The sequence below is a fragment of the Neomonachus schauinslandi genome, chromosome 4 (genome assembly GCF_002201575.2).
Source record: "Neomonachus schauinslandi chromosome 4, ASM220157v2, whole genome shotgun sequence".
Classification (NCBI taxonomy): Eukaryota; Metazoa; Chordata; class Mammalia; order Carnivora; family Phocidae; genus Neomonachus; species Neomonachus schauinslandi.
In genome coordinates this window covers 12,822,591-12,836,997 of record NC_058406.1, presented here as the reverse complement: position 1 = coordinate 12,836,997, position 14,407 = coordinate 12,822,591, and the positions used below count along the sequence as shown (strand labels likewise).

General features: G+C 53.8%; 1 protein-coding gene across 1 annotated transcript in view; it reads right to left on the bottom strand.

Moving 5' to 3' along the window:
• Positions 1-399: 399 nt before the first annotated feature.
• Positions 400-14,407, bottom strand: part of IGSF21 (immunoglobin superfamily member 21) — a 75,337-nt gene continuing 61,329 nt past the window's right edge. The window contains exons 4-9 of the mRNA XM_044913816.1: positions 12,507-12,622; positions 9,123-9,597; positions 2,419-2,504; positions 1,863-2,055; positions 1,435-1,473; positions 400-630 (exon numbers count right to left, since the gene is read on the bottom strand). Of these exons, the coding sequence (XP_044769751.1) occupies positions 557-630; positions 1,435-1,473; positions 1,863-2,055; positions 2,419-2,504; positions 9,123-9,597; positions 12,507-12,622 (983 nt within the window). The 3' untranslated portion in view covers positions 400-556. The remainder of the gene's footprint in view (positions 631-1,434; positions 1,474-1,862; positions 2,056-2,418; positions 2,505-9,122; positions 9,598-12,506; positions 12,623-14,407) is intronic.

Here is a 14,407-nt window from a genome sequence, read left to right as displayed (position 1 = left end):
ACTCGCTCACTCACTCAATAGCTGTTCAGCACCTGCCACATGCCAACGAGATCAGTGGAACAGCTTCATCCTGAGCATGAACATAGTCATAAATGTGTGTTGTTACATGCCACTGAGGTTTGGGTTGGTTTGTTTTGCCGCACTATTGTGGTAACTGCTGACTATTACACTTGGCCCTGAGGAGTCTCAGATTTCCTGAGAGAGTCCGGCCACTTCCCATATCTGGTAGCTAGGATTGGGGTGAGGCAATGAGGTGCAGCTCTGCTCCCCTTCCTGGGAGGAGCATGTCTTCCGTCTCTGCCATCACCCCCTCCCCAGCGCCCGTCCTGACACTGGGCACCAGGGGGCTACCAGCTGCTGCTATAGAATAAATGAAGAATTCAGAGCCCCAGACGAAGGTGGGGAAAATTGTTCTGTTTTAATTAAACTGACTGAAGAAGCCAGGACACAGACAGAAAGAGACTAAGAACAGACTGGAAATAGTTTAGAAAAGAAATGAAAACCGATCGCAGAGATGTCAGTGCTGGGCGGAGCGGCGGGAGCAGGGGCCGAGCCTTCACGTCAGCTCCAGGACCACTGTCAGGGCGAGCACCAAGGTGAGCCGGACGCCAGGAGGGCCAGAAGCAGAACCTGTGCCGGGCGGCAGGGTCAGGGTCAGGGTCGGGGCCGCTGACCCTGATGGGTGCGGCAGGGTGCGGATCCCCGAGTGACAGAGCTTCAAAGGGCACCCCCGCCCCGCAAAGTCTGGATTCAGCAACAGGATGTGCTGGGTTCAAATCCCAGCTCTGCCACCTGTCCCACCAAACTTGGTGTGACCCTTTCCCTGTCCCAGGGCTGCTGGGCTGAGCCTGGTGGCCATGGGATCATCCAGTGGGGACCATGTGTGGGGGCCTCCGTTGTGAAATGTGTGATTGGCTCACTGTGAGGAGGAGAGGGCTGATGGGCTGGGAAGCAGTGTCTGGGTGCCGTGGGGGTGGTGCTCAGGTTGGATGGCAGCTCAGGGAGGACAGAATCAATGTCTCCAGCCAAGGCACCTGACTATTCTCCCCGATGCTCTATGGAGTGGTCAAGAGCCCAGGGGGGCACAACTCTAAGGTCAATGCTGGACACATCCTCTTGGGGCTAGGGCACTAAGTTCTCTGAGCCAAGAGAGCTAGAGTCATTGTGGATAGTGGTGGTGGGGCAGGGGAGGGGGCACACTAGGTCCCTGGAAATCCCCACTGGCTGGTTTGGGGTGCTGAGTCCCCCATTTATTGCCTCAGCACCCACTCCTCACCACCTTTGACCCAGACTGCTGAACTAGAGGACATTCGCCTGCCTGAGGCTCGAGGGAAAGGCAAGGGTGTACAAAGGGGTGGCTGGGGGGACCAGGACGTCCTGGAGCCTTGCAAATCACTTGATTTTAAGCAAGCAGCTCTGAGAGGGAGGACTTACCATTGGAGTCCTCTGTTCCTCTTGCAATATTTGGGTTTTCTGTTGGGAAGAATAGAAAGAGAACCAGATGGGGGCGGCATTCAGAACTCAGGAAAGGAGCTCCCCTGTACCCAGCACCTGCCATGTGGTATCACTACAGCTGAAAGCCTCTGTGTGTGTGTGGGGGGGTAGTGTCAGCCCCATTTTACAGATGCAGAAACTGAGGGAGGTTAAGTGCTTGCCCATGGTTGCCCAGCTAGGAAGTGCTGGCTCTGGGATTTGACCCCAGAGCTCTCTGGTTTTCAGCACTGAACTCCAGTATTTCGTGTAAGGCATCCTCTCAGGGCAAATGTAGGGGACCCGGGCCCTTGATGCTCCCTCCTCCCTGGGACAGCTCCTGCCAGGGCCGCGCCTGGTCGTCCTTCTGGTCCCCAGTCGGGGCGGCGTACCAAATACGATGAGCCGGGTGTGTGTGTCGGTGGTGCCCAGGGGGTTCTGGGCCGTGCAGCGGTACATGGAGCCGTTGAGCTCGGCGGGAACCCGCTCCAACACCAGCTCCTTCCCATCAAACTTGGTGCTGCCATCCAGGAGGCGGCTTCCGACCCGTGTCCATGTGAACATGGGCTCCGGGAAGACTTCATTCTGTGTGGGTCAGGGCAGGGGGGGTCGGGTCACAGGAGGAACAGGAAGGGGCCAGAGGCCTCTGGAAGCGCAAGGCCATCGAGGGGTTGGGAATGGCTGCCCGGAACCCCAGGACGAGAAGGACTCTAGGACTTGACAGGACGTCAAGGTCCATGAGCTATGTCTGCTGTGAGTTCTGGATGGGTCAGCAAACATACGTGCAAGTCTTGCCACTCCTCGTCAAAGCCAATTCTGCCCCACAGACCAGGACACCGAGGCCCGCTGGCTGAGCTGGAGGTCAAGCACGTGCTGCCTGGGTTGACGTGCCCACCGGTGCCCCTCCCACCTCCCATCACCCTTCCAGATGCTCAGGGAGAGGCTGACCTGAAATCCATGGACCAGAATCCTCACTGTGTCCCCGACCCGGGCTCTGCTGGGCGTCATCATGATTTTGGGTCCTTTGGGGGCAACTGTAAGGAGAGGAAAGCCAGGTCAGAGAGTATTGTATGCAGGGATCACCCCCACCCGGCCTTGCCTCCTCCCTAGCCTCTCCTTCCAACTCGGCTCTCCCAGCAGAAATCAGAGAGCCAGCAGATGTGGGTGGTCTCCCAGGCCCTGCCAAGTTCATTCTCTGAGAACGAAACTAAAGGACTATTAATTAAACCACGAGCCACGCGTCTGAAGTGCCACATGGGGCTGTGGACAGCATGCGTGGGAAGAGGGGGAGCGCGGGGAAGGCTTCGGAGGCCGCCTCCGCCAGCCGGCGGGGGGGGGTGGGAAAAGGAGCCCTGACCCAGGCCGCCCAGGGCAGATTCTGGCCTAGTGCATGTGCCCTTGGGCCTGTCACTTCCCCTGCTCTCCGCAGGTACACAATGGCAACAACGTGAGCAGCTCCTGCCCACCCCGCTATGCTGGCTGTTAGGGAGGCGGCAGGCTGGAGGGCTAACATTTACCAAGAGCCTACTGCGCGCCCGGCCTTGTGCTTCACCTCGTGTAACTTCCCAACCTTCTGGATTGTCCCTGTAAGGAAGCCAAGGCCTGGCAAGGTGTGGGGCGGGGGTCAAGAAGCTTCCTCCCCTCCTTTATTAACCCTCAAGGCTGTGAAGCCGGTTTGCAGGTGGGAGCCCTGCATAGGGGAGGGTGGCCCTGGGTTATTTTGTCCGCTCTTTGTGTCCCGCTGGGATGGCACTATCCTGCTGCAGCCAGCAGAAGGTGCCCAAGGGCACCCCGCCAGAGAAGTGTGACCCCCTTTCCTGTCCAGGTCAGATTGCTCACTGCCCTGTGTGCCAGAGACCCCACCTGATCCTTCAGGCCGAGGTCTGGGCCTAGTGACTGAGGGGAGAGGGAACCTAACATGCATGAGGCCCCATTTTAGCCCTACTCACCCACCCTGGTGCTTATGAGGCTGGGTACCACGAAACCCATTCTGCGGCCATAAACCCGGCCCTCAGGAGGGTCGTGGCTTGCCAGAGGTGTGGCCTCGCCACAGGCAAGGAGGTGGCAGGAGCAGGGCTTGGTGGCACACAGGTCTTCAGAGGGAGGCCTGGAGGCTGGGGGCGCTGGGGAAGAAGGGGAGGGCGGAAAGCTGTCTTCCACTTGGGCAGCCAGACTCCCTCCCTGGCTTTCTGAGCTGCCTGTTCCCAAGGACTCCTATGTGGCGCTGACCCGAAGGACAGTGGGGGACAGGAGGGGGTTCTGCTCCGCCCTCACTCTGAGCTCCATCCTGGCAGCTGTTGACCTACCAGCACCTTTGCAGCAGATAGGCCTCCGCATGCCCCCTCACTGCCTATCAAATGTTGCTTCCACAAGCCAGGCCCACTGCTGTCACCCTCCCCACTCCCACCCCCACCCTGAGAGCCACCAGAAGCTCCTGGCAGCTGAATCCTGCCCCCTTCCTTGCCTGCTCCTAAAACACAGCACTGAGAGTGACAAAAAGGAATGTTCTCAGCCCCTGGACTTTTCCTGCTCTCCACCCCTGGATACACAGAAAGAGTGGGGGTTCCAGAGACCCAGGGTTGGGGCCTGGTCTTCTGCTCTCTGACGACCTGACTTGGATGTGTCAATTCAAATTGTTGGGCCTCAGTCTCCTTACCTATAAGTGGGGAGAATAGGCTACTATACTATTTGAGGAGTTGCTCTGAAAATAATAATGGGGGACAGATAGGAGGCTATAATATGAAATGTAAAGTAGTGTGCATCTGCCCAGGGGAGTGCAAAAGATCCTGATTATATAAGTTGCCCTCCTTACCTCTCCTGAGCATTCTGCTGCAAGAACAGCCTTGTGAAATCTCACGGAAAAGTCCCTCTAGGCTTTTCCAGGAATTCTGGGTGTTCACTAAAACATCCATCCATCCATTCATCCACCCACCCACTCATCCATCCATCCACTTACCCATCCATCCACCCACTCACCCACCTACTGATCCATCCAATCCATCCATCCATCCATCCATCCACCCACCCATTGATCCATCCATCCATCCACCCACCCACTCATCCATCGATCCATCCACCCACTCATCCATCCATCCACTTACCCATCCATCCACCCACTCACCCACCCACTGATCCATCCAATCCATCCATCATCCATCTATTCACCCATCCACTTATCCATCCATCCATCAATCTACCCACTCATCCCTACACCCATCCATCCATTCATTATCCATCTATCCATCTACCCATCCACCTACCTAACCACCCATCCATCCATTCATCATCCATCTATCCATCCACCCACCCTCTCATCCATTCATCATTTCATCATATCACTCATTCACTCACCCATCTAACCATTTTCCTTCCATCCATCCATCTATCCATCCATCCATCACAAACCTACCCATAGACCAACCATTCCACTCACCCACCCATTCATTCATCTGCTCTATACATGTAGTTCTTTATTGTACACCTAATCTGTGTCAATTACTATGCAGGGCAATGTAGGGGATACAATGATGAATAATAACAATAGCTTATATTTACTGAGTGCTTACTCTGTCTGTCACTATGCTAAGCACTTTATACATATTTGCCTTATTTAATCTTCACAACAACCCAGAAAAGTATGAATTAATTATTAAACAGGTGCTTACTAAGTAACATGTTAGGGATTGTTCTGAGCCTTGCACCATGTGAGCAAGGCAGGTAGAGAACCTGCCCACACGGACTTTAAATTCCAGTGGGGGATCCAGAGAATAAAGAAACACATAATACACCTGTAGGTTGAGATAAATGTAATACCAGAAAATAAAGCAAGGCAAGGAGTTGATGGGGTCAGGAGGAAGAGGCTGTTTGAGATAGGGTGTTCAAGGAAAGACCTGAGCAAGAGGGCTTGATTATTCTAGGCAGAAAAGAAAGCCAATGCAAAGTCGCAGAGGTGGGCCCGAGCTGGGCATATTCACAGAAGAGTGAAGAGGACTCCATGGCTGGAAGAGATGGAGCAGAGGGGAGTGATGGGTGAACACCGCTGAGATTTGGTTTTAAATATAATGGCAGTCTTACAGGGAAATGCCCTCTTTTTAAGAACACAATGTGACGAATCTTGATGTGAACACCTATGTAACCACCATCCCAAACTCTAGAACATTCCCATCCCGCCAGAAGGTTCCTTTATGCCTCCTTCCATCCTCCATAGGCAAATACTGTTCTGACTTCTAGCACCAGAGATTTTATGTTCTAGAAGTTTATTACATAAATGGAATCATGCCGTATGTACTCTGCTGTCTGGCTTGTTTCGCTCGGGATAATGTGTTTGAGCTCTGTCCCCATTGTTACATATAACAGGAGTTCAATTGTATTGATGAGAAGTAGCTCCTGGTACAAATATACCACAAATTTGTTCACCCATCTTCCTAATTATGGACATTTGGTTTACTTCTAGTTTTTATGGTTGCTGTCGTGATGAATAAAGCAGCTACGAACATTCACGTCTAAATCTTTGTGGACATACGTTTCCATTTCTCCTGGGTAAGCACTTGGGAGTGAAACTACTGGGTCATAAAGTAGGGGTGTTTTTATCTTGGTAAGCAACTGCTAAGAGTCCACCGTAGTGGTACTGTTTTATATTCCCAGCAGCAACGCGTGAGGGTTCTCACTGTTCTGCGTCCTTGTCGGCGTTTGGTATCACCAGTTTTTCCAATGTTAGCCATTCTAGTCGCTATGAAATGGCATATCTCGCTGAGGCTTTAGTCTTCATTTTCCTGGTGACTAATGATATTATGCACCTTTAAAATGCTTATTGGTCCTCTCTATGTGTTCTTTTTTTAAAATTGAGCTATCTTGTCATTACTGATCTCTAGTAGTTCTTTATATATTCTGGATACAAGTCCTTTGTCATATATCTGTCTTGAGAGTATTTTCTCTCAGTCTGCAGTTTGCCTCTTCATGTTCCTAAAGGTGCCTTTTTATGAGCAGAGGCTCTGAATTTTGATTCAGGCTAATTTACCCATTTTCAGTTTTTCATTTGGTGCCTTTTGTGACCTTTTAAAGAAATCCTGGCCTACCTCAACGTCACAAAGCTATATTCCCATGTTTTGCTTTAAAAGCATTATGTTGTTGGGTTTCACATTTATGCCTGTGATCTCAAACTAACTCTTATATGTATGCGAGGTAGGGGACTGGAGTCATTTTGTCCTTAAGTATCTCCAGTTGTTCAGAGCTGTCTGTTAAAAAAGACTTCTCTTTCCCCATCCAACAGCCCAGGGGCCTTCATCAAAAACCAATGGACTCTCTCTATGTGGGTCTATCTCTGGACTCTATTCTGTTCTATCAATCTATTTGTCTGCCATTGGAGGGTCTGGGGTGGGTGTGTATCTGTGTCATGATCTGATTTATACTTTAAGTAGATCAATCAGGACAAAGAACAGAAAAGGACAAGAGTGGGAGCAGAAAGACCAGGCTGGGGGGCTACCGTAAGAATCCAGATTGGGACTGATGGTGCTTGGATTGGGTGGTCGGAGAGGAAACCGTGAGAAGTGGCAGATGTGGGACAGGTTCTGAGGTGGGGCTGCCAGGGCTTAACGTTGGCTTGGAGGTGGGGTATGAGAAAAGAATGGGAGAAGTGGATGACTCCAAGGGTTCTGGCTCCATCGATAGGAAGAATGTAGTTGCCACCATCCATCCATCCATGGGACCTCCTTCCATCCTCCATAGGCAAACACTGTTTGGCTCTTAGAGGGATGAGCTTGCACCGGGCATAGTCTCCTTGTGGGGAGTGGCACATCCCGGCAGAGGGAATAGCATGGATCAGAGAGAGACATGCTCTGGTCTTTGTTGGCCTGATAGAGTCCAGAAATAGACCCACATAGAGAGAGTCCACATGGTTGGATTCTGTGCCCCGAGGTTGTCACCCCGTCCCTCCCACAGTCTCCCTGCCAAGGCCAGAGTGCAGGAGCCCCTCCACTCCCTCGGGACCCTCTGGTTCATAGCTCTCTCCACAGGTTACACCTACCGGCTCTGAGTGGCCTCACCACAGGCCCAGCAGGTGGGCAGTAGATTACAGTGGTGAAGAATGTGAGCCTGGGGTCAGACCTGGCCAGGTGACCTAAGGGGAGGTACTCCAAGGCTGGCTCCCCTCACTTATGACATTGGAATGAGGACAGCATCTCTCACTGCCCCAGAGGCTCACTGCACAGGGGCAAGGAAAACTTGTGAGGAAATCATCTTGCATAGAGCCTGGCTCTTGGCATTCGTGAGGTCCCAATTATTCACTCCATTCAACAGGTCAGAAAACTGATGTTCAGGGACCTGAGGCCTGAGGTCACACCAACAGACAGCAGCCAAGGGTGGATGGGAAGCCAGCCCTAGGGGCTCTACTCATCCACCCAATTTGGCCCCTGCACCTTGGTGGCCCTGCTGTGTCCCCCACTCCCCACTTCCCTGGGGTGCACACACATGCCCGTGCATGCCCATTGCCTGTCAGTGGGCCTTGCCCTTGCCCTGATGATGGAAGGTGAGATGCCCGCCAACATGGCTCCTGTCAAGGGAACAGTCTGGGATCAAGGACAGGGCAGGTGAGTGCTTTAATCTGGTTTAGGGTGCAGGTGGGAAGGGGGTGGGGCAGGCCCGCGGCAGCACCCCCTTGTCACCGTCACTGAGGTGTGAGATGTGAACTGGAAGCTCACCCCTCTAGCTGCTCTGAAGTCCTTGTCTGGTCTTTCTCGCTCTCAGTGGGGGCGGGGCAGGGCACCATCCAGGGAAGCCACCGCTTAGGCAAGAGGGGCAGGGGATGGCTTTCCTGGGGAAAAGCAGCCCAATGAAGGTTGAGGCTTCTCTGCCTCCCAGTCCGGAGCAGATTGTATCTTGAGGACGGGGCGGTTCAAATTCGAGAAAGAACAGTGGGAAGCACAGAGGGTCCAGAGAGAGCGGTGGGGGCGGGCTCTGTGTTGACAAGGTCCCAGCACAGAGCACCAGGCCTGGCTGTGGGGGCTGCTTGTGAAGTCTCTATGGAATGACAAGTGAACAGTGCTCAGGGGGCAGTGGCCCATGACAGTGGATTCATGAGGAGGCACAGTGAGAGGCTAAGAGCAAGACTCCAGGGCCATACTGTCCACCTCTGAACCCTTGTCTGCTTACCTTGAGCAATTACTGGTTCAGCAAACTTCTCTGACTCTCCATATTCCTGATCCTGACTGACCAAATTCCCCCGACCTCTTGTGTTCCTGACCCTGTCCAGCAAACTCCCCTGACTTCCCCTTAACCCCACATGTTCCCGGATCCAGCTCAGCAAACCTTCTAAAGAACCTCAGCTCTGGGGGCGCCTGGGTGGCTCCGTCGGTTAAGCGTCTGCCTTCAGCTCAGGTCATGATCCCAGGGTCCTGGGATCCAGCCCCATGATGGGCTCCCTGCTCAGCGGGGAGCCTGCTTCTCCCTCTCCCTCTGTGATCTCTCTCACTCATGTTCTCGCAAATAAATAAATAAAAAATCTTAAGAACCCCAGCTCTGATCTCAGTGCCTGATGCCCGTTTGCTCCATCTCCTTCCCCCGTCCGTGGTGGCCAGCAAGCCAAGGACCCCACGCCCAGGGTCCCCGCCACCCAGCTCCGCAAGGGGGCCTGCAGCACGGCACCCACCAAGTCTTACCCAGCGTGACCTCTGTCTGCATGGGCATCGACAGCGCGGGGTGCTTGACCTCACAGCTGAAGAGGGCCTCGTTGTCGATCTGCGGGTTGAGCGCCCAGGTGAGCAGGGCACGCACCTCCACGGTGCCGTCACTGCCGGGGACGTGGCTGTGGCGCAGGAAGTAGATGGGCTCGTTGCTGTGGACCCAGCGTGGGAACTCGCGGCTCACCACCGTCTCTGGGACGTTCTCGGTGGTGGGCTGGAAGAAGATGCTGGGGTCCGGGGTCAGGCTACGGGCAGGGCGTTCCGTGTAGGGTCGCCCACCCCAGTTCTCGGCGTCCAGCAGGGACAGCGACCTCTGCATCTTGGTGTCATCCAGGTCACGGTGCAGGAGGCTGCGGAAGGGCCTGATGTCCTGGAGGGGGTCAGAGCTTGCAGCCGGAGGCTCGGACAGGGGCACTGCTTCGATGGGTTCCCCATCGCGTTTAAAATAAACCTGAAATTGCAAGGAGGATGTGGGAGAGATTTTGTGGGAATGACCTGGCCCTCCGCATGGCATCTCAGAGGAACCGGCCCCAGAATGCCACGTTTTCCAGGGCCTCCTCCTCCTTCCGGGGGGACTCCCCCTCCTTCCTTTCCCTCCAGCACCCCCAGCACGAAGGCAGCTCAGGTCCACGGGGACACCCAGCCACTGGCAGCAGAGGCTGAGCCTGTCTCTGTCTTTACCAGCAGGTGAGCCTCTCTGAGCCCGTTTCCTTGCTTGTAAAGGGGAATAAGAGCACCTACTCCTGGGTCAGGCCTGTTGGATGCTTAAGTGACACAGTGTCCTGAAACAGGGACCCTCAGCAGCCCACCTGGGATGGCCCGTGGAAGAGGGAGGAGGTGGGCGGGCACCGGAGAGTAAGTGAGCCTCGGAAGAAGAATGAAGAGGAAAGGATCTCCGCGTGGGAGCGTTTTGGAGGTTTGCGGGACAGGAAGGAAGTAAACAGGTGCGTGCGTGGGAGGGAGCGAGGTGCAGGGATGAGGCGAAAACACGGGTCTGCTCGCTTTTTCTGCTAATGGGGAATTCAAGTTCTGAGAGGCGGTATTTAATTTAATTTGCTGTCTTTTTATTTTGGTACATGCACCCAGAGGCCTGTGGGGATTGGGTGTATTTTTAATAAATCAGATAAATAAATCGATGGGAGACAGGGAGAGAAGGAGGACAGGAAGCAGCTTTTTGAGGATGCTGGTGCAGGTGAGGGGAGGGAGGAGGATGCTGAGGAGGAGGGAGGGGAGCTGGAGGAGGGGGAGGGAGGGGGGCTGTGGGCAAGGCGGAGGGAGAGGTGGGGGTGGGAGAGGAGGAAGGGGGTTGAAATGTGGGACAGGGAGAATCTGTCAGAGTTTATAGCTCCAACGAAGAATCTCATATGCACATAACAACCTGTTTTGGAATTTTCTTTCTTTCTTTCTTTCTTTGAAAAGTGCTTCAAAAGCAGGTTTGTAATTTATACCAAAGAAATCTTTTAAGTTCTGACGTCCCAGGAAAATGTAAGATGCCTGGAATGTGGGGAATGAAGGATCTCGTGTGTGTGTGTGTGTGTGTGTGTGTGTGTGTGTGTGTGTAGAGAGAGATGTCATTTACATCTATATCTATATTCAACCACATAGATATATGAAATTGAGTATTTTATTGCCATATCTTAAATGGCAGGAGCAGGGAGAGGCAGGGGGTGGGGAGTCTTCCCATAGCCCCAGGGCTGTAAGGAGTCTTTCTTTGTGCCCTCTGGAAAAGAAATTGTTCTTTGGAGAACAAGACCAGCTTGTCTGATTATAGGGAGGCCAGACCTCTTTTGGGTTCCAAAGGGGGAAACTCGGGGGCCATATCCTGCTCTCACCAATCGCTGGGTTTGAAATTGCCTTTTTATCTGTCTCCTTGGAACTACAAGGTGGAGGGAGGTGGGCCTCACCACAGGTTTGTCTCTGCACCCCTGCCTACTGCCCCACCCGTGCCTGGGTCCACCTGCCTGTTTCTGTGTATTGGGTCTCTCTGCACCTGTTTACTGCCCTGCCCTGAGATGCTGGGTCTATCTGGGCTTATGTTCTGGGGTGAAGTTGGCCTGGGTCCCCAGGTCACCCCACTGCATCCTGACTGTGAGACAGATTGGGGTCTGGAATGTCTCATCTCCCCACCTTGAACTCTCACCCTACCCATCCTCCACTCCAGCCCCAGTCCCTCACTAATCCTAGTGATGTATGAAACTCACAGGTGCAAGAGTTTTATCAATTCTCTTGAAGGAGGCCTGAGAGCATGTAGCCCATGGGTTCCCAATATGGATTCAGGGAACCCTAAGGGTTCCACACAGGTGCTTCAGGGGTCAATAAGGGCAACTTGCCCTTTCTTCACTTTTAAATGTTTTATACATGAGGCTTCATGTGTTTCATTGAGACCAAATAGGTCCTGTTGCTTCTAAAAAAGCTCAAAATTTGGGGGCAGCTGGGTGGCTCAGTCCATTGAGCATCAGACTCTTGGTTTCGGCTCAGGTCAAGATCTCAGAGTCTTGAGATCAAGATCTGTGTAGGGCTTTGAGCTTAGCAGGGAGTCTGCTTGGGATTCTCTTTCCCTCCTCTCCCTTTGCCCTGCCCGACCCCCCCCCAACACGTGCACTCTCTCTCGCTCTCTCTCTCTCTCTCAAATAAATAAATTTCTTTAAAGCTGAAAATTTTAATATTGTCCACTCCCTAAACCTCCTTGCAGAACCTGAGGAGCAGAGGAGAATCTTTCCGCTCAAGGTCATTCAGTGCGTGTGGCAGGGCAGGGGCTAGAACCCAGTTCTCCAGCTTAGTGTCCCCACCCCTCAAAGTGGCCATGACGATAACTTGTGCATTGGGCTGACAGACCTCGAAGCAGTTAGGTTGAGTTTAATACGGAGTTGGCCCATTCTTTCTCTTCTCTTCCTTCTGTCCTTCCCCCTGCCTCCCTCCACAGTGGACTTGGAGCTGGAGGCCATGAACTTGAGGCTCATGTCTGTCAAGAACACTGGGTGACTCTGGACATGCCCTTTCCCCTCTCCGGGTCTCATTAGTCTCCATCCTGCTCAATAACTGGGGCAGGAGTGTGCTCGATGCCGAGCTCCCCTAAAGACCCACTGTGCAGTTCTGGGACTCCAGGGCCTGGAAGAAATGGGGCTGTCTGTGCTGGGATCTTGGGAGCAAGGCAGACACATGGACACCTGGGGGGGGCGGTCAGATGAGTGGACGGGGTCAGACCAGGGCGGATGGTGCAGAGCTAACTTATGGAGACCACACTCTCTCTCCTTTATTCTGCAAAGTGGGTGCCGTGGTGCCACCTCCAGCTGGACCAGCCGCCGAGAAGGGTGCTCCGGCAGGGGCTGAGGAGGAACTGGGCACTCCAGGGGTACTCACCATGGGCGCTGGTTTCCCGCCGGACACGATGCAGACCAGCGTGAAGTTCTGGGCTTGGTAGCGGCTGAAGGGGGCTGGCATGTCCGCGGCCAGCACTTCGATGGAGGTTGGGGGAGCTACCCAAGAGGGAAGCACAGCAAGACAGAGGTTTAATGAAAGATTTGGGAAGAGTTCACTGACGACCTAAGCCTGAGGAAGTGACGCTGTGACCTGAGGAAGCAAAGAGCAGCTGGAGGACAAGTGCGGCAGGTGGAGGGAACCGCACGTGCAAAGGTCTGCCGCACGTCGGCCCAGGGCAGGGGATGGTGGGAGGCAGGCCGGGGCAGCGGGCGGCTGGGGGTTGCGCAAGAAGCTGGGGATGGGATGATGTGGTGCCCAAGGGGGGCCGGGTGATATGCAGGGTGTGGAAGAAAGCAGCTGATGGTCGGTTAGCGCTTGCAGTGGTATGCTGGGGCCAGGTCCTACCAGCTCATGAGACCCAAATGCGCCCTTTTTAGGACTGTTGTCAAGCAGTCGATGGGCGGCTGGTAGCCTGAAATCGGCCACAGCAGGCGTCTTTACACCACGGAAATTGGCCGCCACTACAAATCAGGGCTTTCTGTGTGTTTCCTTCTTCTGCCCCAGCTCCCAGGGCGGGGGTTCCCCAGCACACCACTGGTTATGAGTTTTCTCCTTTGTCCTGAGAGGAGTGAGGAGCCATTGAAGGATTTTAGGCAAGAGCAGCGACACAATCTGAGTTGCATTTTGGAGACTGAAAACACAGAGGGTGACTCAGGATAGACAGGCTGGCCATTTAGAGCAGGATGAGGACAGTAGAGAGAGTAGATGACTTTGAGAGACATTTAGGGCCAAGAGCTGCTTCTTTCCTTTCTTTCTGGAAGTCGGCTTATTTGGGCTGGTCCCTTCTCCCACCGGCTCACTCTGCTCTGCTCACCCACCACCCCTGGCTGATGCGACAAAGCCAGAGCTCCTGGGCACCGGGGGGTGTTGGAAAGGACACAGACAGAGCCATAGGGAACCCCTGGGTCCAAATCCCAGCCACGTCACCACACCTATATGTCCTTGGGCAAGTTACCAAAACCGTGAGCCTCAGTTCCCCAATTTGCTAAACGGGAGTCAAACTGGGCAGACGTATGTGAAGGATGGGCCAGGTACTAGATGTGAAAGGACTCAGCGCCGGGTAGGCATCTGCTCTTCTCACGGTTCCCACTATAATGTTTCCAGCCACCTTGTGTTCAGCCAGGACAGGAGCTAGAATCTGAGAACTTCACTTGGGAAAGACTGTCCGTTTTGGCTTATCCAGCCTTGGATCAAGTGCGGCGGGGGAAGCAGAGAGAATGGATTGCCATGGGTCTTTCCTTCCTGCAGGGGGTTTTCACTCTAGTTAAGTTTAATTAAGTTAGACAAACATTTCCTGACACCTACTCGGGGCCAGGCATGGAGCCCAGGCGCCCGCTGTAGGCACCCAGCAATGAAACACAGTGACGAGAAGCCCACGGGCTGGGGTTGGAGGGAGGGATGGTGACAGCCGCTGGCAACTCTATTTTGAGGTCCTAGTGAAACGAAGCCAGGTATGAGCCATTCATTCATTCATTCAGGCAACAGCCCATGCTGTGCTATCAGCAAGGGAAGCGGAACGAACGGGAAACGATGAGAGAACAATAGATGCAGAATTGTAATTAAGTGTAAAATTGTAGGAAACAGATGGTAAGTGGGGTAGGAATTCGGAGAGGGGAAACACACACCGCAACACGCCCATTACCCAGAAGTCCCAGAGTCTGCAATCTAACTTTTCTCGAACTCCAGCCAAACACCTGGGGCCCCACCGCAAGAGCCGACGATTGGCCAACACTTAGGAGCCAGGAGCTGTTCTAAGGTCTTAGCGTGGGTGAATTCATTTC